This window comes from Martes martes, assembly GCF_963455335.1.
Source record: "Martes martes genome assembly, chromosome: 10".
NCBI classification, from domain to species: Eukaryota; Metazoa; Chordata; class Mammalia; order Carnivora; family Mustelidae; genus Martes; species Martes martes.
In genome coordinates, this window is record NC_137898.1 from 15,605,882 (window position 1) to 15,630,093 (window position 24,212).

Below are 24,212 nucleotides of genomic sequence, written 5' to 3' on the forward strand. Positions count from 1 at the left end.
ACAGACGTAGGCAATATTATTATCAAATCATTTATATTGATTTGGGTGTATTTCCAGGACAGTCTGGTTCACCTAAAGAGCCCTGACATTGCTTGTCTCTCTTCCTAAATGTAGGAAAACAGAGAAAACCAGCAGTTTAACTACTAAGATAGTAAAATGATGTTAATCCTGATTCTGTTTCCTTCTCTCACAAGCAGGGATTCCCAGATCTGAGAGATGGCTGTTGAGAACTGCACCGTATTTACTGACTTCCTACTCCTAGGACTCTCCGGTAGAAAGGATGTGCAACAGGGGCTCTTTGTGCTCTTTCTGCTGGTTTATGGCATAACCATAATTGCCAATTTAGGGATGATCCTGCTGATCAAGCTTGACTCCAGGCTCCACACGCCCATGTATTATTTCCTGAGCAATCTGTCTTTCTGCGATGTCTGCTACTCCTCCACTGTCTCTCCCAAGATGCTGGTTGACTTCTTATCTGAGCAAAAGAGGATTCCATATAATTTATGTGCAATTCAGATGTATTTTTTTGGGGTCTTTGCAGATGTGGAATGTCTCATGTTGGCTGTCATGGCTTATGACCGGTATGTCGCCATTTGTAATCCACTTCTTTACACAATCGCCATGTCCAGGAAGATCTGCATCCAGCTCGTGTCCCTTGCCTACTTTGTGGGCTTAGTGGATTCAGCAATCCACACCTGCTGCACATTCCGACTGTCATTCTGCAATTCCAAAATCATCAACCACTTTTTCTGTGACATCCCACCCTTGCTAGCCCTCTCCTCTTCAGATACATCCATCAATGAGATAGTGATGTTCACTTTCATTGGTTGCGTGGTGGGGTGCAGCATCATTACCGTTCTCCTCTCCTATAGCTACATCATTGCTACCATCCTTAGAATGAACTCAGCTGAGGGGAGACACAAAGCCTTCTCTACATGCGCCTCCCACTTGACCGCAGTGGCTATATTTCATGGCACACTCCTGTTCATGTATTTCCGACCCAGCTCCAGTTACTCCATGGACACAGACAAAATGTCCTCTGTCTTCTACACGGTGGTCATTCCTATGTTAAACCCACTCATCTACAGCTTAAGGAATAAGGATGTGAAAGGTGCCCTGAAAAAAGCAATCAGCACCAAATTATATTCTGGGTGAAGTTGTATTTTTCACCCAATGATAATTATTTAAAGATTTTGTGAACTGAAGCTGAGGTCTTTTGACATATGTTCCTACAGTTTCACCAACACAACCTTCTAGATGTTTCCAATTATTTATCATTGTACCTAAATTGAGTGTGAGAAGAGTCATTATTGATCTTGGTATTGTGTTCCAGCTAAGAAAAAGTAATACCAGTTTCAATTGTTGGTTTGCAAAAAAGATCTTTTTTATACTTGTCTTCTCTGTTCAAGGTTCCGTAAATGCAATGCCCTTTCCAGTATTGTTCACTAATATTTCTACTTTATGATTTACAAAGCTCAGGTTCAAATGTCATTTAAAATCTTTATTAAATAAAGGCATGAGTGTCCCCTGCAAAACTGATGCAAAGGAGTCTTTGCAAACTAACAATTGCTCTAGACTTACATTCCACCCCAGAGTGTGCACACCAGCCTGTGGACTTCTCTTCCTGACCTCACTCTGGAGAACAGATATCGTGCTGTTGACAACTGTACAGATGCTGCACAGAGAAAGTTGGGACCTGCACCTTGAATGAAGGCCACTGGAAAGACGACTCAGTCTCCCTTGATGTGTTCATAGCATTACTTGAATAAAATTTTAAAAATTGCCTAATTGATAACAGTTTAAGTTGAAAGGAAAATTTATTGACTCTATAATATGTTCAATGAAAAAAAGCAAAGGACAAAGTAATATTTATATAGAATTTTATTTGTAATAATTGGATCTCTGTGAATCTGTGAAATAAACACAATTTTAATAATGGTCATGACTGAGTAGTTGGATGTTAGGTAATCTTGTATTTTTTCTGTAAACTTAATTGCATGTGTTGTTTGCACTGTCATCAACTAACAACTAATCCATTTATGAAAAACATAACAAGAGGTTCTCAAGAGTATTCTTTTTATTTTAGGTCATTGTCAATAAGGGAACAACAATGGTCATTTTTTTTCTGGTTCCAGGAGCAGAGAGCAATGGTAGTACAAGGTTTTTCATTTAAATCTTCTTCCCTATTTTTATACATTCCTTTAGTGTATAAAATGGGCTAAGTGTACTTCAGACTATCATAAGAATTAAATAACACATTTAAATGGTGTAATATTCAGCAAGTTATTAGTCTTTCATGACTGATTGAACAGAATTTTAAGACAAATCAAAGTATATCATTATCTATTGAGTATTTTACTTTACAATCTCAATTTATTTGTTGTTCATAGAATATATCATTTATCAGGACCTCTCCATCACTGTCCAAATCCCTTCCCATCACAATGTACTTTATTGAAATTGTATTAAATATATTCCTATCTGTACAGATTAAACCTATCCATGTTATAGAAAACTGGATTCACTGGCGAGCTTTCATACATGTGTATGATTGTAGATATTTGTTCTTCTTTATATTTTCTTTTAAAGATTTTAATTTAATAGCCTTTACACATGATCAGGAAACCAGGATTTTGTTTTGTTTTGTTTTTGTTTGTGCTTTATTTTCATTTTTAAAAAATGGTAAAGATGAGAGAAAATTTAGGATAAGAACAGGAATTCAAAGGGAGATAGAAATGGTTCACATCTATATACTATCATTTACCTGTCAGCTACGTGACCATAGATTACTGGTCCTGTTAACACTCAGTGTCCTCATCTCTTTAATGTGGCTTTAAAATATATACATACACACACACACACACACACATATATATATAATAAAGATATAGATATTTTTATAATTGGGTATATATCTATTTGTCTGAGGAATGATAATGGAATTTCTAACATTCTAACATCATTCAGAGCCAACCAACTCCCTCTCAGGAACTAAACGCTTGTCCTGAAAGAAAACATGGCATATTCATGGCATCCTGTCATGAAATGGTGTCTCCAGGATCCATTGTCATCCACTTTAGAGTCCATTCATTCAGATTCCAGTTGTACATTGTAACCTCGGGTCCTCTTGGAGCTCTTTGCCCATCCACATTGGGACCTGTTTTTCCTGATGCTTCCTTTACTCCTGGTTGGAGCTGAGCAAAGACTTCTTCACTGCTACCCATGCTGGCCCACACCCTTCCCATGTCCAGTCCAGATACCTGGAACTGTACTTCTGATCTCAGTCTCCGACACCACATTGCCAAGAAATAAGTTTAGATAATTAATCTCAGAATACCACATTTTGTGTTATCCTGTGTGGCCCTATCCCAAGGACCACAGCTGAAATAGAGTGTTGTTGGAGGAGGTCATGGAGAGGATGGGATCACTGGTAGACCTGTAAGCTGGACCCAAGGAATCAGAGGATCCTCACTCATACTCTGTCCTTGAAATGTACATTCTGCCCACCGGTCCCACAGCTTGAAATGTTCCAAGGGCATAGCCTTGAGAGATGGATGTGCTGTTGAGACGACCTAGATGATATACATGACTGAACCCCAGTTAAAGCCTCTGTATAAACTTCTGGGATTCTGGAGTGAATATCTGCTCATTTTATGGCTGTCCAAGATAAGCTTCATATGTAAGTTCATTACACCTGCCACCTACCAATCTGGAGTGGTCTGCCTCTTTCTTCCATCTCTCCTCAGCCTCTGTGAGGTGGGTGTGTGGGGGATGTTCTGAACCAACAGACACTTAACAACAAAGGAACAGATATCCTTCTGTTGTGATGAACCCATACACTGTGGTGAACATTTTCTGCTCAGTATTTAGGATGAAACACTTGCTTCTCATTGACATCAAGCTGCCATTCTACTCTTCCCTATTGACAACCCCATTGACCAGAGCCTTAACTCACTACTGAGCTGTATGGACAAAAACCTACTTTTAAAGATAGTTTCCACTGCAGTGAATATAACTGTGTTTTGGTTTATAACCCAGTCTGCATTTTCACTGACAGATGGCTTTTCTGTCTAATTTACTCCATCCCACTATTCAACCTTACCTTTGGTTTAGCACTTTCTTTAGGCTTTCTGCCACACCTGTCTATGGGTCATGTCCCAGCAGCCCACCTGTGATCCCACCATTTATTGGCTTCTGATCCCATCTCTTGCTGTCAGAGGATAACCTCCCAAGAAAGTTTGCTTACCAATCAAGAGATTTCAAATGGAACCTATTCTTGAGGGACTAGTTTATTAGCCAGACTTTAATTTTGGTGATTTTACAAATTGTTTTTAAATAAGTCACCATACTTGACAATATTTTGCAATAGTCACATGTATATACAGTACCATTCTAGAGAAAGAAACAAAACAAAACAAAACAAAAAGCTGCAAGAGAAATAGTTACAGGTATATAATCTAAATTAAAAACAATCAATAACAAATATACTCATGTTTATTTCATAAAAATTTACTCAGTATCTACACTGGAGAAAATACTGTGATAAAGAGGCAATGCATCAAATGAGGGACAATAATTAATGAAAGGTCTAGTAAAGGGATAAAACACAGACACATACAACTACAAGATTAGATAGAATATCTATCTACTTTTAAGAGTCTTAAAAGTAGCACACTTAAGATTCTAGTGAGGTTTAGGATGTGACTTATCATCTATAATTGAATTGAATTGGTATAAAAAATCATATGGTAATTAAAATTTGAGCAAGAATTTTTTTGGGGAGAATATAATTAGACTGCCAAGCTACAGTGCACACATATTTATATGGAAATAAAAATTAATTGAAAAATGTTTTCAGTAAATTGCATTTATTTTCTTTCACAAAAAAAAAAGAGTTGTGGTATTTTAATGGCTTAGTAAATATTGAGAATAATTGCAATACATTTAGGATGGGAAAGAAAAGGAGTAAAAATATGAAATGCAGACATTAGGCAAATGGTAAATCTATTCCTGGAATATATATTAAAAATGTCAACTTTAAAATAATAAAGAGACAGACATAATACAGGTAATGTGACAGACTCAGTTCTGATGTCATGCTTGGGCCCTATTCTGTAGTTGAGACCTCATTACCCACAGATTTGGGGAACATCCATATTAAACTGACTTTTCCTGACATTGCTGAAAAGTTGGCAGGCTCAGTTTCATTCTTCCTTAAGAAAACAATTTTCGGCTGATCATTTTCCTAAAGGCTTTTTTGACATCTTTGTTCCTTAGACTGTAAATTAGGGGATTCAACATAGGTATAATCAATGTATAGAACACAGAGGTTACTTTGTCAATATCCAGTGAGTGACCAGTGCTGGGGCGCAAATAAATAAAAATGAGGGTGCCATGGTAGATTGTGACTATGGTCAGATGGGAGGCACAAGTGGAAAACCCTTTTCTTCTTCCTTCAGCAGAACCTGTTTTAAGAATAGCTGCTATGATGCAGACATAAGAGAGAAGGACTGCTAGAAGACAGATAGCCTCCACCAAACCAGCGAAGACTACTAGAATAATGTCATGCATGTAAGTATCAGTGCAGGACAGAGAGAAGAGTGGAGAGATATCACAGAAGAAATGGTTAATTTCTTTGGAGCAGAAAGACAGATGAAAGGTATTAGTAGTGTGAATAATTGAGCTCATGGTACCTCCCAAAAATGCTCCAAGGGCAAGCTGGCAGCAAATCTTTTTGGACATAATAACTGTATAAAGCAGTGGGTTGCAGATTGCTATGTACCGGTCATAAGCCATGGCAGCCAAGAGGAAAGATTCTGTGTCAACCAAAGAGCAGAAAAAATATAATTGTGAAACACAGCCCTTATAAGAAATGGTCTTTTTATCGGAAACCAAGTCCACAAGTAATTTGGGGGCAATTACAGAAGAGTAGCATGCATCTACAAATGACAATACACAGAGGAAAAAGTACATTGGAGTGTGCAAGTGGGAACTGGTTGTGATTAACAACATCATCCCAAAGTTCCCCATGAGGGTAACAGAGTAGATAAAAAGAAACACAGCAAAAAGAATCCCCCAAAGTTCTGGATGGTCACTAAATCCCAAGAGAAAAAACTCAGTCTTCACAGTGTAGTTCCCAATCTCCATTCTCTGCAGTGCCCTTGGACTTCTGAAGTTGTGGCACAGTAATGATGACAATATTAATAGCAACCTCAGAATTCACTAAAAAATAAGAACTAAGACAGTCAACATAGATACAAGAGGAATTCCACATCCACTTGGGCATCCTGGTAACAGCTAGGTACATCTATAGCTAGGATAGAGTTATGCATTTCAAATTTTCAGATTTTAATTTTTTAAAAAGATTTTAATTATTTGAGAGAGAGAGAATGAGAGAGAGCATGAGCAGCAGAAAGTAGCAGAGGGAAAGGGGGAAAGCAGACTCCCTGTTGAGTAGGGAGCCCAAGGCAGGGCTTAATTCTAGGACCCTGGGATCATGACCTGAGCCAAAAGCAGATGCTCAACTGACTGAGTCATCCAAGTACCCCAGATTTTCAACTTTTTATTAAATTGACAATGCATCAGTTGTCTTACTTAAAACTATCGTTTTCCGTAGAGAAACCACCATCAAATCAGTTGTTGAACTCCACTGTCATCAACTTCCTCATCTTCCACCAATGTCAAGTAATAGTGGTTAAACAACATGGTTATATAAAAAACTGAATAAATAGCCTCTGTCCCCACTTGTGTTGTTTTTATTTTCACAACAGACAGCATTACTGGTCCAGGTGAACCCCCATGTAGGTAGAGGAGCAGAAGTTACACGTCTCTCACCTTGAGATGTGGTTTCACCTCTGAGGAACCAAAGAACTCCTATGAGTTGTTTCAAATCCACTGATAAAATAGAAAGGAGAAAGGTTCTGCATTAGTTATAAAAGTCACTGAATCCCAGCTCTGTTGCTCAGAAGTTGTGAGACCTTGGTCAGGCCAAAGAACCACCGACTTTCAGTCCATCATCTATGAGAGTGATAGTACCGTTCCCATCAAACTGCAAGTGTTAAATGAATGTCCTTCTATAGATTCAAACTCCTCACCATCTCGTCCTTTTGTGGTTCTAAAGCTGGCAGCATAGCAATTCTGAGTCAATCCAGACATCTGTTTTATTTTTCTAGTATTCAAGCTATGGATTAAAACTGGAGAAATCCTCATGCCCACAAATGTGTTAAATTCAATCCAGGCAATGAGCAGATGATATCCAGGAATGTTTCCATGCCCTCCACAGTGAAAAATTGTAAAAGATGTTGAAAAAGCCTCATCTACCTACTTTACCTTTCTCCCTTTCATTGTCTTTGCTCTAGTTTAGAAAGCTGTTGGACAACCAATAGCAACACAAGTGGTACTTGTCTACAGATATGCACACCTAGTCCAGTGAGATAATTGATTCCCCTCCCTCCTGTGCAAAAATCCAGTTTTGTATCTATTTGTATATTTATTTGTGAATTCTTGTTCCATAATTCTTTGCATTATCTTTTATACCAGTTGGAACAGTTGAATGAATTAATGAATAAATGAAGTAAAATCACTGACATGGTTTCAGCTTATATTTGAATTAAAGTTAGACATACATATTGTATATATGGTTGAATAAATTGTTCTTTACTATTGCATATCCCACACAACTATTTTTCTCCTTTAATCACTATTATAAACCTTCCTAATTCTTCCTAGGTCTCATTCTGTGACCTTCTTCTCACTGCCAGAAAAAGATTTCTGTGTCGTAGAGAAAAATATCAGGTAACAAATAAGTATGTGTTCAACTTTCTCATCAAGTCATCATATAAACATTTAGGCTCATCAGTGACCTTCTCTCTCCCTTCCTTTCCATGCCCCTCCTCTATGAGGTTAATCCTTTCTTTTTTTTTTTTTTTAAGATTTTATGTATTTATTTGACACAGAGAGAGAGAGAGAGAGCGCAAGCGTGCAAGTAGGCAGAGAGGCAGGCAGAGAGAGCAGGGAAGCAGGCTCCCAGCTGAGCAGAGAGCCCGATGTCGGGCTCGATCCCAGGACCCTGAGACCATGACCTGAGCCAAAGGCAGAGAATTAACCTACTGAGCAAACCAGGTGCCCCGAGGTTAATCCTTGCAACTGTGCACCCAATTCTGACTATCTATATCAGTTAATATATTTATACTATTACTACTAATGTCTCCTTCATAAACTTGCAGCATGTACCATTGAAGTCAATCTCACCTTTAAAAATATTACTCTGTATCTATTTCTATTTATTATCTTTTATTTTATGCCAAAATTTTCTTAAAGACATCTATACTGATTTCCACTTTCTCACTTCAGCCTACTGAAATACGATTTTTATGCCAACAACTGAAAACCCTTTTTGTTTCAATCCCAAACTACACCCTCACTGTCAAATCCAAAGATTTTTTTGTTAGGTAGTGAACTTTATTTCTCTACTCCATGTGAGAGCTTTGACCTCTCCTTTCTTCTTAAAACCCCCTTCTCTTATGCCTTCTATATACCTCTCTTGATTTCAGTACTAATGTTGATATACCCCTACTCAGCCTCCTTCATACATTGTGGCACTTTCCTAGGGCTTCATTCTGAACCTACTTCTCTCCTCACCATGCATATTTTCCCTACATTTACTGTGCCTTTTCTAACAATACTAAGTATACAGTGATAGTTTCCATGTACCCATTCCAAAAGCATCTGTCCAACTAAAGTGAACTATCAAATAAGCATGTGTACATTTCAGCATGCTTAAAACAAAATTTAATTACTATCACTTCCTACAACGTATGCCTTTTCTGTGATCCCTATCTTGGTATACTTCTCTACCACCTCCATTGCTAATCCAAATAAGAAACAACCTCTAGCTCAAAACTGAACAAGAGCCATTGATTCAATCTGTGAAATGTGGCAAATATCCAATGTCTCCTTCTTGTCATCACATCCCGTTATTTAATGGCATCCCTCATTTTCCTCAATTCGAACCTCTAAATTGGCCTCATTCTCTCCAATTCCCATCTTATTTCCAAACATGATCCAAAATGTATCCATAAACTACTGTAAGAGTCACCTGTATAAAACAGGTTTTGTAATGTGTTTCCTTCTTCTTAAACCCTTAAATTATTCCCTGTTCCTTACAAGCTCAGTATTTAAATACACTCAGTTTTCATATATATTCCCATTTTTATCTCCTATATTCCATCTCACTCCAAATACTTTGTCTTAAAAAAAGTGTTATTTGGAGAAAGAAGCATCTCAGATTTACTAGTCAACTATTTGGAACTCTCCCTTCCTGAAATATATATGGCACCCTCCTTAGAAAATATCAACTCCCATGGAGTGACAGCCCATCTGTTCCTGTCTACGAATATGAGAGGCAAAATTGTAGATCGACCTAAAAGTGGAACAATGGCCACTGCTAGCAAGGCAAAAGAATATATAAATATATATACACACACACACACACACACACACACACACACACACACACACATATATATAGTCAGTGGCTAGAAAGGCAAAGGTGGATGAAAATGTTTCTTTGTTGTGCTATTCACTTTTTTGCAAATTATGAAAAATGATTATCAAAAAGTAGGCATGAAAGAAAGAGTCTCCTCTTTAGGACAATCCTTAAATAAGCTTGGGTACTGAGCCATGGAGAACAACCACTTTTTTGCTGAAGTTATTTTCTACCAAATCTTTAATTTCTTTTTTCTTGTTTTGTTTTTTTTTTTCTTTTAAAGATTTTATTTATTTATTTGTCAGAGAGAGAGAGCAGAAGCACAGAGAGCGGCAGGCAGAACAGGCAGAGCAAGGAGAGGGAGAAGCAGGCTCCCTGTTGAGCAAGGATCCTGATGTGAGACTCGATCCTAGGACTTTGGGATCTTGACCTGAGCAGAAGACAGACGCTTAACCGACTGAGTCAACCAGGCATCCCAAATCCTTAATTTCTAATTATAGAAGTAGAGGTACTGAAGAAATCCATTTATATAGAGAATATTTGCTTGTAATAATCTTTCAAAGATGTCATACGTTTAAGACCAAAAAAGGCTTTCAGAATTGAAACATGAAATATGAAAGTCAAGGGAACAATAGAAGAGGAAAGGAATAAAGATAAAAAATTAAGAAGAGTCCGAAGAGGAGTCAAATAATCTGTTCTTCTATGTAATTGGCAGGTGAGAATGAAAATGAACTCTAAAAGTGTTTAGCAAAATTATCTATTCCTGTAGTCACTTCTTTATAGTGAGCCCTAGTCCCTACCTTTGTAAACCATTTTTTTTCTGTTCCCTCAAATCCACTCCCTTAACCCTATCCCAGTCCTCTCGCTTGTGTATTGATAACTGCTCATATCAACACATAACCACAGGATAGAATAAATGATATGATAAACAAATTGGGTGAGCCTTTATTTTATATCTCAGTCTGCTTAACTTTAAAAAAAAAATAGGCAATGAACCCTGTGTTTATAGTTAGATTTCTAATTTGAGTCCAATAATACTAAAGATTGTCTTAAGAATATCATCCGTTAAATGTGCTTTTTTTGTTCGTGGTGGTGTGTTTGTTGGAAATGCCTTGAGAATTAAAACTTGTATTATGCTGGGCACATGTATTCTCAAAACATCAGTTTCTTGCATGTAAAATAAATAATTATAAGATGAGCACTTAAAATCTTCCCCAACTCTGATATCCCAGGATTATGTGAAGAGCACTTACCAGATTACTATCTTTCATTTACCTTCTTATGAGACTGTTGTCAGCATCAATTCATTTTTCACTTGAAAAATCAGTGTTGACAGCTAAATATTTAAAAAATTAACCCATTGCAACATTTTCCATAATCCATTTGGCCAGTTCTTTTGTTTTCATAAAAGAAACCTGTACCTCCCTTAGGAAGGTAGTGGTTCCTTAAGATAATGTGGGACTTTTTTATTTGCCTAGAGTCTTTTGAGGTTAGCTTTCAGAGCTCACCTAGGATCCCAGGAACTCACAGTCTGATGCGAAAATCCCAGTGGGAAAAGATATATGAGCAATTAAAAATTTCTATGAGGAATTGATTAAAAACAAAATGAAACAATACAATATGTTTTTATACATCTTGAGGGTGTCTCAAAGAAAAATATATTTTTAGTTTTGAAATGGTAGCTTATTATATACAAAACTAGATTGTATTATTTGCTGTCTAATTTGATTTAACCAGCTTAAAGCAATTTATCAAACTATCAGAGTAGTATTCTATGTGATAGGATAATAGAATAACTAGAAAGAAGCAAAAATATATCTATCTGGCTGTTGAGAATTAGAAGACCTTGAAAATCAAATGTCAGTGGAAAACCAAGTATGAATGAAGCTAATGACTCTGATATGTGCTAGGTGTGGATCTATTACACGTGGAATTCTGGCCATCCAAGGCCAGCATAGATCAGAGAATATTTCTTTAATAAATACATCTATTAGGTGCAACTGGTTTGGCTCAGTTGAAGAACATGCAACTCTTGATCATGAGTTTGAGCCCCATGTTGGGAGTAGAGATTCCTTAAATAAATAGACTTTAAAAATACATATACTCTGTGAATTTGTATGCCAGGTGGCAAAAAAGAAAAGAGGATAATTTGCTCTACACATTTAAGAAGTTTGTCAGGTACAGAATAGTGAATGAGAAAAGGTAAAAGAAACAACATAAGCAATTGCATAAAGATTGGGAAGTGTATGATATAATTGCAGGCCTGAAAATGAGATTTAGAGAAAGTGTGCTGCCTCATGAAGAGAGATAATGCTAGGGGTGTGTGTGTGTGTGTGTGTGTGTGTGTGTATGTGTGTGTGTGTGTGTATGGTATACTTGACCAAGTGTGCCAAGGTGGAAAAACTCTGGTCCAGTTGGAGGACCAAAGGAGAAAGATGTTCACTTTACCTTCATCTTAAAATTCAAAGTCCCATGTGTGATGTGGGAAATTTACTCCACTTAGAACATTTGAAAAGCAATACAGAGCCATATTTTCATCAAACTCACAATATAACTCTATTCTATTCTATTAGTCAATATTTATTCATTTATTAAAATAAATAATGAGTAGCTGTCTTTGCTGGAATATTTTTAAATAACTCTAGCCCTCAAAGATGTCTTTTTTTCTTTTTTTAAATTAACATATAATTTTTTTTTTCAGGGGGTAAAGGTCTGTGAATCATCTGTCTTACACAATTCACAGCACTCACCATAGCACATACCCTCCCCAATGTCCATATCAAAGATGTCTTTTCTTTTTTTTTAAATATTTTATTTATTTATTTGACTGACAGAGAGATCACAAGCAGTCAGAGAGGCAGGCAGAGAGAGGAGGGAAGCAGGCTCCCAGGACCCTGAGATCATGACCTGAGCCGAAGGCAGAGGCTTAACCTCCTGAGCCACCCAGGAGCCCCTCAAAGATGTCTTTTTAAGAAACATTAGGAAGAATAAATTTCATAAGCCAGGTTTTTGCAGTTATTTTGTTATTATGTTTAAGTTCAGTGATAACCCTGAGGCTGACAGCTTATCTCCAGTTTATATTTAAGAGACTCGAGGTTAAGCAAGTTTAACTATCTTCCTCAAAATCACTCTTTAAGCTCCAAACCTGGACCCAGGTATTTAAAAATCCAATGTCCATCATACTTCATTAAAGCATCAAGGACTTATGTTACTTTAAATAACCCATCCCAATAAAAATATAAACAATAACAAAAATAAAATGAAATCCTAAGAAAGTAAGAAAATGAAGTGTTAACATTGCAAGGATACAGGAAAAATAAATCATACTTTGGCCTTTAAAAGGTGGGTGTATTAAGTTTGAAAATGGACCTTTATATATATCAAGCTCTAATACATGGAACCTGTAAATGTCACCTTATTTGGTGGAAGGGTGTTTACATGTGATTAGGGTAAGGATCTTGATATCAGGAGATTATTTTAGATTATCTGAGTGCGGTATATGACTTCACAGATGACTTTATACAAGAGAAGGAGACTAGGGGCAGCTGGGTGACTCAGTCAATTAAGTGTCTGTCTTTGGCTCAGGTCATGATCCCAGGGTCCAGGGATGGAGCCCCATGTCTGGCTCCTTGCTCAGTAGGGAGCCTCTTTCTTCCTCTCCCTCTGCCACTCCCCCTATTGTTCTCTCTCTTTCTCTGTCAAATAAGTAAATATAATATTAAAAAAAAAAAAGAAAGAAAGGGGGGAGGCTATTTCACACGCGTGCACTCGTGGGTGTTTGTGCAAGAAAGGTAGGAAAGATGAAGAATAGAGAAGTTTGAAGATGCCAGTCTTGAAGACTGAAATAATACAACCACAAGTCAAAGAATGCCTGTGGTCCCCACAAACTGAAAGAGATAAGGGAAAGTGTTATCCCTGACAACCTCCTGTGGGAGTATGGCTCAGCTGACACCTTAATTTTGGCCCAGTGACACTGATTTCAAATTTCTGCCCTTAGAACTGTAAGAGAATAAAGTCTATTGTAGGAAGCCAATAAATGCATAGTATTTTTTTAGAAGCCATAGGAAATTAATGCAATCAATAGGTTTAGAATACAATAGGCTTAAAAAGATAGCAAATGACTAAAATAGTATCAGGCAAAACAAAACAAAAATAATTAACAAAACCCCAGAAACTTAAGAAAAGTAAATCATCAAATACATGATCTACACAGTTATTAAGAAATAAGATAGAATAGGGCGCCTGGGTGGCTCAGTGGGTTAAAGCCTCTGCCTTCGGCTCAGGTCATGATCCCAGGGTCTTGGGATTGAGCCCCACATCGGGCTCTCTGCTCCGCGGGGAGCCTGCTTCGTCCTCTCTCTCGGCCTGCCTCTCTGCCTACTTGTGATCTCTGTCAAATAAATAAATAAAATATTAAAAAAAAAAAGAAATAAGATAGAATAGAGAACAAAAGGTAAAACTAGCTCGAGTAGGGAAGATGGCGGAGAAGTAGCAGGCTGAGACGACATCGGGTAGCAGGAGATCAGCTAGATAGCTTATCTAACCATGGTGAACACCTACAAATCCAACGGGAAATCAAAGAGAAGAAGAGCAACAGTTCCAGAAACAGAAAATTGATCACTTTCTGAAAGGTAGGACCTGCGGAGAAGTGAATCCAAAGCGACGGGAAGATAGACCCCGGGGGGAGGGGCCGGCACCCGGCAAGCGGCGGAGCGACAGAGCACAAAATCGGGACTTTTAAAAGTCGGCTCCACTGGGAGACATCGCTCCAGAGGCTAAACCGGGGGGAAACCCAGGCGGGGTCAGCATAACCCCAGGACCCGCGGGGTCACAGAAGGACTGGGGGTGTCTGAGTGCCGCAGAGCTCGCAGGTATTAGAGCGGGGAAGCCGGCTATAGCGACAAGGCCGAGGAGTGAGCTCTAAGCCCAGGGTTACCTTGTGCCGGTCGCAGGCTGGGTGGGCTCGGAGCGTGGCCGGAGGCCACGGAGACAAAAGCGACCCGGCGCTTTTCTCCAGCTCCAGCAATTGACTGCTTTCCTCGAGGCGCGACCGCAAGCCAGGGAGGCGGGGCTATTGGGCGCTTTGCTCTGAGAGCGCACTGAGGAGCGGAACCCCAAGCTCTCGGCTCCTCCGGGCCGAGAGATTGGGAGGCTGCCATCTTCATTCCCGTCCTCCGGAACTCTACGGAAAGCGCTCAGGGAACAAAAGCTCCCGAAAGCAAACCCGAGCAGATTCCTTAGCCCGGCCCCTGGCAAGGGCGGTGCAATTCCGCCTGCGGCAAGGACACTTGAGAATCACTACAACAGGCCCCTCCCCCAGAAGATCAACAAGAAACCCATCCAAAACCAACTTCAGTCACCAAGAACAGCGGAATTCCACAGCAGGAGAAAGCAAATCCTACCTGGACAAAATGACAAGGCGGAAAAACTCACCTCAAAAAAAAGAACAAGAGGCCGTACCGAAGGCTGGAGACCTAATCAATACAGACATAGGTAGCATGACAGATCTAGAGTTCAGAATGACAATTCTCAAGGTTCTAGCTGGGCTCGAAAAAGGCATAGAAGATATTAGAGAAACCCTCTCCGGAGAGATAAAAGCCCTTTCTGGAGAAATAAAAGAACTAAAATCTAACCAAGTTGAAATCAAAAAAGCTATTCATGAGGTGCAATCAAAAATGGAAGCTCTCACTGCCAGGATAAATGAGGCAGAAGAAAGAATTAGTGACATAGAAGACCAAATGACAGAGAATAAAGAAGCTGAGCAAAAGAGAGACAAACAACTACTGGAACACGAGGAGAGGATTCGAGAGATAAGTGACACCATAAGACGACACAACATTAGAATAATTGGGATTCCAGAAGAAGAAGAAAGAGAGAGGGGAGTAGAAGGTATATTGGAGACAATTATTGGAGAGAATTTCCCTAATATGGCAAAGGGAACAAACATCAAAATCCAGGAGATGCTAAGAACGCCCCTCAAAATCAATAAAAATAGGTCCACACCTCGTCACCTGATAGTAAAATTAACAAGTCTTAGCGACAAAGAGAAAATCCTGAAAGCAGCCCGGTAAAAGAAGTCTGTAACATACAAGGGTAAAATCATTAGATTGGCAGCGGACCTATCCACAGAGACCTGGCAGGCCAGAAAGAACTGGCATGATATATTCAGAGCACTAAACGAGAAAAACATGCAGCCAAGAATACTATATCCGGCTAGGCTATCATTGAAAATAGAAGGAGAGATAAAGAGCTTCCAGGACAAACAAAAGCTGAAAGAATTTGCAAACGCCAAACCAGCTCTACAGGAAATATTGAAAGGGGTCCTCTAAGCAAAGAGAGACCCTAAAAGTAGTAGATCAGAAAGAAACAGAAACAATATACAGTAACAATCACCTTACAGGCAATACAATGGCACTAAATTCATATCTCTCAATAGTTACCCTGAATGTTAATGGGCTAAATGCCCCAATCAAAAGACACAGGGTATCAGAATGGATAAAAAAACAAAACCCATCAATATGCTGCATACAAGAAACTCATTTTAGACCCGAAGACACCTCCAGATTTAAAGTGAGGGGGTGGAAAACAATGTACCATGCTAATGGACATCAGAAGAAAGCTGGGGTGGCAATCCTTATATCAGATCAATTAGATTTTAAGCCAAAGACTATAATAAGAGATGAGGAAGGACACTATATCATACTCAAAGGGTCTGTCCAACAAGAAGACCTAACAATCTTAAATATCTATGCCCCTAACATGGGAGCAGCCAACTATATAAACCAATTAATAACAAAATCAAAGAAATACATCGACAGTAATACAATAATAGCAGGGGACTTTAACACTCCCCTCACTGAAATGGACAGATCATCTAAGCAAAAGATCCACAAGGAAATAAAGGCCTTAAATGACACACTGGACCAGATGGACATCACAGATATATTCAGAACATTCCATCCCAAAGCAACAGAATATACATTCTTCTCTAGTGCACATGGAACATTCTCCAGAATAGACCACATCCTGGGTCAGAAATCAGGTCTCAATCGGTACCAAAAGATCGAGATCATTCCCTGCATATTTTCAGACCACAATGCTCTGAAGCTCGAACTCAATCACAAGAGGAAATTTGGAAAGAACTCAAATACATGGAGACTAAACAGCATCCTTCTAAAAAATGAATGGGTCAACCAGGAAATTAAAGAAGAATTGAAAAAATTCATGGAAACAAATGATAATGAAAACACAACAGTTCAAAATCTGTGGGACACAACAAAGGCAGTCCTGAGAGGAAAATATATAGCAGTGCAAGCCTTTCTCAAGAAACAAGAAAGGTCTCAAATACACAACCTAACCCTACACCTAAAGGAGCTGGAGAGAGAACAACAAAGAAAGCCTAAACCCAGCAGGAGAAGAGAAATCATAAAGATCAGAGCAGAAATCAATGAAATAGAAACTAAAAAAACAATAGAACAAATCAACAAAACTAGGAGCTGGTTCTTTGAAAGAATTAATAAGATTGATAAGCCCCTGGCCAGACTTATCAAAAAGAAAAGAGAAAGGACGCAAATAAATAAAATCATGAATGAAAGAGGAGAGATCACAACCAACACCAAAGAAATACAAACAATTATAAGAACATACTACGAGCAACTCTATGGCAACAAATTTGACAACCTGGAAGAAATGGATACATTTCTAGAGATGTATAAACTACCACAACTGAACCAGGAAGAAATAGATAACCTGAACAGACCCATAACCAGTAAGGAGATTGAAACAGTCATCAAAAATCTCCAAACAAACAAAAGTCCAGGACCAGACGGCTTCCCAGGGGAATTCTACCAAACATTTAAAGAAGAATTAATTCCTATTCTCCTGAAACTGTTCCAAAAAATAGAAATGGAAGGAAAACTTCCAAACTCATTCTATGAGGCCAGCATCACCTTGATCCCAAAACCAGACAAGGATCCCACCAAAAAAGAGAATTACAGACCCATATCCTTGATGAACACAGATGCGAAAATTCTCACCAAAATACTGGCCAATAGGATCCAACAGTACATTAAAAGGATTATTCACCACGACCAGGTGGGATTTATTCCAGGGCTGCAAGGTTGGTTCAACATCCGCAAATCCATCAATGTGATACAATACATTAATAAAAGAAAGAGTAAGAACCATATGATACTCTCAATAGATGCTGAAAAAGCGTTTGACAAAGTGCAGCATCCCTTCCTGATTAAAACTCTTCAAAGTGTAGGGATAGAAGGCACATACCTCAATATTATCAAAGCCATCTATGAAAAACCCACCGCAAATATCATTCTCAATGGAGAAAAACTGAAAGCTTTTCCGCTAAGGTCAGGAATACGGCAGGGATGTCCGTTATCACCACTGCTGTTCAATATAGTACTAGAAGTCCTAGCCTCAGCAATCAGACAACAAAAAGAAATTAAAGGCATCCAAATCGGCAAAGAAGAAGTCAAACTATCACTCTTTGCAGATGATATGATACTATATGTGGAAAACCCAAAAGGCTCCACTCCAAAACTGCTAGAACTTATACAGGAATTCAGTAAAGTGTCAGGATATAAAGTCAATGCACAGAAATCAGTCGCATTTCTTTACACTAACAACAAGACAGAAGAAAGAGAAATTGAGGAGTCAGTCCCATTTACAATCGTACCCAAAACCATAAGATACCTAGGAATAAATCTAACCAAAGAGGCAAAGAATCTATACTCAGAAAACTATAAAGTCCTCATGAAAGAAATTGAGGAAGACACAAAGAAATGGAAAAATATTCCATGCTCATGGATTGGAAGAACAAATATTGTGAAAATGTCTATTCTACCTAAAGCAATCTACACATTTAATGCAATCCCTATCAAAATCCCATCCATTTTTTTTAAAGAAATAGAACAAATAATCCTAAAATTTATATGGAACCAGAAAAGACCTCGAATAGCCAAAGGAATATTGAAAAAGAAAGCCAAAGTCGGTGGCATCACAATTCCAGACTTCAAGCTCTATTACAAAGCTGTCATCATCAAGACAGTATGGTACTGGCACAAAAACAGACATATAGACCAATGGAACAGAATAGAGAGCCCAGAAATAGACCCTCGACTCTATGGTCAACTAATCTTCGACAAAGCAGGAAAGAATATCCAATGGAAAAAAGACAGCCTCTTCAACAAATGGTGCTGGGAAAATTGGACAGCCACATGCAGAAAAATGAAATTGGACTATTTCCTTACACCACACACGAAAATAGACTCAAAGTGGATGAAGGACCTCAATGTGGGAAAGGAATCTATCAAAATCCTTGAGGACAATGCAGGCAGCAACCTCTTTGACCTCAACCGCAGCAACTTCTTCCTAGGAACATCGCCAAAGGCAACAGAAGCAAGGGCAAAAATGAACTATTGGGATTTCATCAAGATCAAAAGCTTTTGCACAGCAAAGGAAACAGTTAACAAAACCAAAAGACAACTGACAGAATGGGAGAAGATATTTGCAAACGACATATCAGATAAAGGGCTCGTATCCAAAATCTATAAAGAGCTTATCAAACTCAATACCCAAAGAACAAATAATCCAGTCAAGAAATGGGCAGAGGACATGAACAGACATTTCTGCAAGGAAGACATCCAGATGGCCAACAGACACATGAAAAAATGCTCCACATCACTCGGCATCAGGGAAATAGAAATCAAAACCACAATGAGATACCACCTCACACCAGTCAGAATGGCTAAAATTGACAAGTCAAGAAATGACAGATGCTGGCAAGGATGCGGAGAGAGGGGAACCCTCCTACACTGTTGGTGGGAATGCAAGCTGGTGCAACCACTCTGGAAAACAGTGTGGAGGTTCCTCAAAAAACTGAAAATAGAGCTACCCTACGACCCAGCAATTGCACTCCTGGGTATATATCCTAAAGATACAAACGTGGTGCTCCAAAGGGGCACGTGCACCCGAATGTTTATAGCAGCAATGTCCACAATAGCCAAACTGTGGAAAGCGCCTAGATGTCCATAAACAGATGAATGGATAAAGAAGAGGTGGTATATATACACAATGGAATACTATGCAGCCATCAAAAGACATGAAATCTTGCCATTTGCGACGACGTGGATGGAACTAGAGGGTATCATGCTTAGCGAAATAAGTCAATCGGAGAAATATAACTATCATATGATCTCTTTGATATGAGGAAGTGGAGATGCAAGGTGGGGGGGTTTGGGGGGAGGTAGGAAAAGAAAAAATGAAAAGATGGGATTGGGAGGGAGACAAACCATAAAAGACTCAATCTCAAGAAACAGACTGAGGGTTGCGGGGGGGAAGGGGGACGGGAGAGGGTGGTGGGGAAATGGACATTGGGGAGGGTATGGGCTATGATGAGTGCTGTGAAATGTGTAAACCAGACGATTCACAGACCTGTACCCCTGGGGATAAAAATACATTATATGTTTATTAAAATAAAAAAATTAAAAAAAAAAAAGGTAAAACTAAAAGTACCAATAGTAATATCAGCAAATACATTATTAATCACTTATAATATACCACATATAGTGACAGGAATTTAAGATACAACACTTAATTTTCATGCAAATCTCATTAGAAAATTAGAGTGTTATCTCTACTTTGTAGAACAAAAGGTTTTTTTTTAAATTATTTATTATTTTATTGAAGTATACTTGACATACAATGTTATATCAGTTTCAGGGGTACAACACGGTGTTCACCATGGGAAGTGTGGTTATCATCTGTCACCATACAACATTATTACAATGTTATTATCTGTATTTCCTTTGCTGTTCTTTTCATTCCTGTGACTTATTTATTTTATAACTAGAAGTTTGTGCTTCTTAATCCCCCTGAAAGAAGTTTCAAAAGTCTTAAAATTATAATATTGCAAAGGAAAAAATAATTAAAAAGTGAATAAAAATACACAGAATTTTACTCATTTTTTATTAAAAAAAAAACATAGGATATCAGACAGATGCACATTCATTCCATGTAAAAAAAAAAAGAAATTAATTTAGTAAAAAAAGGTTGCATGCTCTAATGATGATGAAAAGACATGTCTACCGATGTGTACTTTGTGAGAAATATAATGGTTTTCTCAAACTAATATATCGAGTCTAACAATACCACACCAACCAATTCAAAGTAATTAGACATTGAAGAAGAGCAGAAAAGGCAACAAGTGCATTTGAATTATCCATAAAGAGATAATATATGACTTAATAAGATAAGCAACTGGAAAGCAAAAGCTTGCCTAGGCCCCCAGGTCATAAAATCCTTCCCTACTTTACTTTTTGTTCACATCCACTCAAAACAGCTACTCATTAAAAGTCTCTGATGAAACTCTGAGTCTAGTTAAGAAAACAATTTTTCAAAAAGTAATCTAGATCCCAGTACTTTCTTGAGAGCTGCTTTCACATCCTTGTTCCTCAAGCTGTAGATGAGAGGGTTCAGCATGGGGATCACTATGGTGTAGAACACCGTGGCCACCTTGTCAGTATCCACACTGTTGCCAGAACTGGGCCGGCAGTAAATGAAAAGAATAGTTCCATGGAAGACAAGGATGGCTGTGAGGTGGGAGGCACAGGTGGAAAAGGCTTTGTGCCTTCCCTCTGCAGAGCGCATCCTCAGGATGGTGATGAGAATCAGCAAGTAGGAGGTGAAGATGATCACAATGGTGATGATCTCATTGACAGTGGCCACAATGAACACCACGAGTTCGTTAACAGAGACATCAGAGCAAGCAAGTGATAAGAGAGGGGGTAGATCACAAAAGAAGTGATCAATCACATTTGATCTGTAGGATGGGATCTCAAGAGCTAAACACAAGTGGATCAGAGAACATATTATCCCCCAGAGATAGCAGCAAAACACCAGCTCTATACAGAGACTCCGGGACATAGTGACCGTGTACAGCAATGGGTTGCAGATGGCCACAAAGCGGTCATAGGCCATCACAGTCAGCAGGAAGACCTCAGTGATTGCAAAGGAACAAAACAAGTAGAATTGCACCATGCATCCCAGGAAGGAGATGGCTTTGTCCCTGTTTAAGATATTGGACAGCATCTTTGGCACAATGATCGTGGAGTAGCAAAAATCCACAAAGGACAAGTGACTGAGGAAAAAGTACATGGGGGTGTGAAGGTGAGAGCTGACCTGAATCACTGCAATCATGCCTAGATTCCCCAAAACCGTGACTCCATAGATGAGAAGGAACAGCAGGAAGAGGAAGACTTTCAGCTCAGGCGCATCTGTTAATCCAAGAAGGATGAACTCTGCCATGGAGGTGCAGTTCTCCTCCTTTGTTTCTGCCATGTGTCAGGCTTAGGAAAACAAATGCTAAATGTGTGTTTCTTCTAAAATGGGAAGAAAAAGAACAGATTCATATTAACTTCAGAGAAATACAGCATTGGCATCAAATATTGTATTTATACAATATAACAAAAGCACCGTTGTCAAATAATTCAAGATGTTAAGTGTCTCACTGGATCCCAATGATCAAAATTGACTTCAGCATCGGAAGAAACATTAAAAAACTTAAATGATTCCAACCTTTGCCACAATATATTGAGATGATTAACTAAGTTCGATTATTGGATGGGTTTCAAAATAGAGTTAATGATACATTTCAATGCCACACAGAAATGTTCCTCTGTTCTCTGAAAACCCTTAAGAAGCTCAGATAGCAGCACCTACTGTGATTCTATAAAAAGATATACTTTCTTTTTTTTTCACTGAGTCTTTCAGGATCAAATATTTGAAACAAAGTTTCTAACAAACCTCTTTGGAGATTGTGACACATTTTTTGAGGTCTGCAGCTCACAAAACCCTTTTAAATTTTGAATTATGAGGCAGGAGATTTGAAAATGAAATTTTTACATACCAATTAACAAAGTAGTTAAATCATTTATCATAGTAATGATCTGCAGTAATAAAGTCTTAATCCTGACAACAATAAAATCTATGTAATTTTATAAGAGATTTCATTCTTAATAACCTGTCATTAGAGGGGGGCCAGGGTAGCTCATTCAGTTAAGTGTCTGCCTTAGGCTCAGGTTATGGTCCTAGGGTCCTAGGATGTAGCCCCATTGGGCTCCCTGCTCAGCAGGGAGTCAGCTTCTCCTCCGTCCTCTCCATCTGCCCCTCTGCCCCATTAGTGCTCGCTCACTCTATCTCCCAAATAGACAAATAAAATAAAAAATTAAATCTTTAACAATATAAGCTGTAGTTAGAAATATTTAATCACATTGATAAAATCATGAAAAACTAACTCCAAAACTACCTGGCAGAACTATTTATAACAATGGAAAATACTAATGATCAACTATAGAGCAATTATTTAATTACTGTTGGTCATATCCAGGAAAGAAAATTATCATGCTGGTGGTTATTTAAAAAAAAAAAAAAGAAAAAGAAAAAGAAACAAGATACCAAATAGTCTACTTGGTGTGCATATGTAGATGTATATAAAGATGTACGTAGAGAGGTATGAATACATCGGATAGGTCTGTTACCAATACCTTTGATTTGGCTATAACTGAAATATTCATCCTTGACCCACAACAAAGAGAGGTGCCTGAAAACTCTCTCTCAAGTTCTCTAAGCAGTTGGCTGGGAAAAGTGGTTATTCAGTGTACTCAATACAGTGGGATCTAGCACTGAGACCTTTCCTTAAAGTAAAGGTCAATAGATATCGAGGGATTCTGTTCTCTGCCCTCCCTTTGAATGAGCAGGAGGAGTACACACATGACCTCTGCACATACGTGTAATGAAAATTGAGTGAAGAGGTTCTGGACTAGAAGAATAACTTGGTATTTTCTCCATAATTGAACTATCTTTAAAGAAGTAGAAGCATATCACTTTCCTGAAGTCATGTTTTTTTCGTTATCCAGACAAGAACAGAGATTAAAACAAAACCAAAACCAAAACAAAACGAAATACCTGAGTTATTTGCCTGCTTCCCAGTTAACAGGAAAGCCAACTTGTTAATTTGTTTTCCGAATGTTCCAGGCTATTGATAAGAACCTACTTCATGGGAACTTCTAAACGACTCCAAAAGAATTAATCTCATTTTCTGAGCAGAGCGAGTTCACAGGTATTGACTGTCTGTGAACAGTGTGGTGGGCAGGTGACTGCAACCCTCAGCATTAGAACAACAATGAAGGAGCCTCTCCATGATCACAAATTCTCGATTTCATCACAGAAACTGGTCTGAAAAAAAGGTGGTAAGAGCAATCAGAAAGAGAGAGAGAAGAGGGCTACCATTTGCTTATTCTGTATTCTTTCATACATACCCCTGTTTGATGTTACAGAGAAAATGTTCTAAATTCAAAATTAAGTGTTTCTGAAAACTAAAACACAAAAGAGTTTTAAACAGTAACTGCATACAAGTAGAAGTCCTGTTAAAACATTATCTAACTAGAGGAGAGATGGCTTCAATACATCTTTAAAATAACTGCGAACATACATTCATGTTTATTTTCAAGTAACCAGAGTCTAGCTCTAGCTAACAGACCTGAGTGACAGACATTTTCTCCCTGGTGTTGAAGATGTTAAGACATATACAGCAGACAGAGACTTAAACTGTAATTTAAGCTCCTGGGAAATGAGCTCCTTAGGTCCCCAAACAATTGCTAATCCCTAGGGCAAAATATATAAAAATCAAACTGAGACTATATGTCATGGA

At 38.4% G+C, this 24,212-nt stretch overlaps 2 protein-coding genes across 2 annotated transcripts; one reads left to right on the forward strand and one right to left on the reverse strand.

Moving 5' to 3' along the window:
* Positions 1 to 216: 216 nt before the first annotated feature.
* Positions 217 to 1,155, forward strand: LOC308351102 (olfactory receptor 5W2-like; the record flags this gene model as incomplete). The annotated part of the gene is made up of 1 exon (XM_080816581.1): positions 217 to 1,155. The coding sequence occupies one exon, from the start codon at positions 217 to 219 to the stop codon at positions 1,153 to 1,155; it is 939 nt and encodes a 312-aa protein (XP_080672707.1).
* A 4,059-nt stretch (positions 1,156 to 5,214) lies between these two features.
* Positions 5,215 to 21,481, reverse strand: LOC308350730 (olfactory receptor 5I1-like; the record flags this gene model as incomplete). Its single annotated transcript, XM_080816238.1, has 2 exons — positions 5,215 to 6,169; positions 20,892 to 21,481. The coding sequence occupies 2 exons, from the start codon at positions 21,479 to 21,481 to the stop codon at positions 5,215 to 5,217; spliced, it is 1,545 nt and encodes a 514-aa protein (XP_080672364.1).
* Positions 21,482 to 24,212: the final 2,731 nt, after the last annotated feature.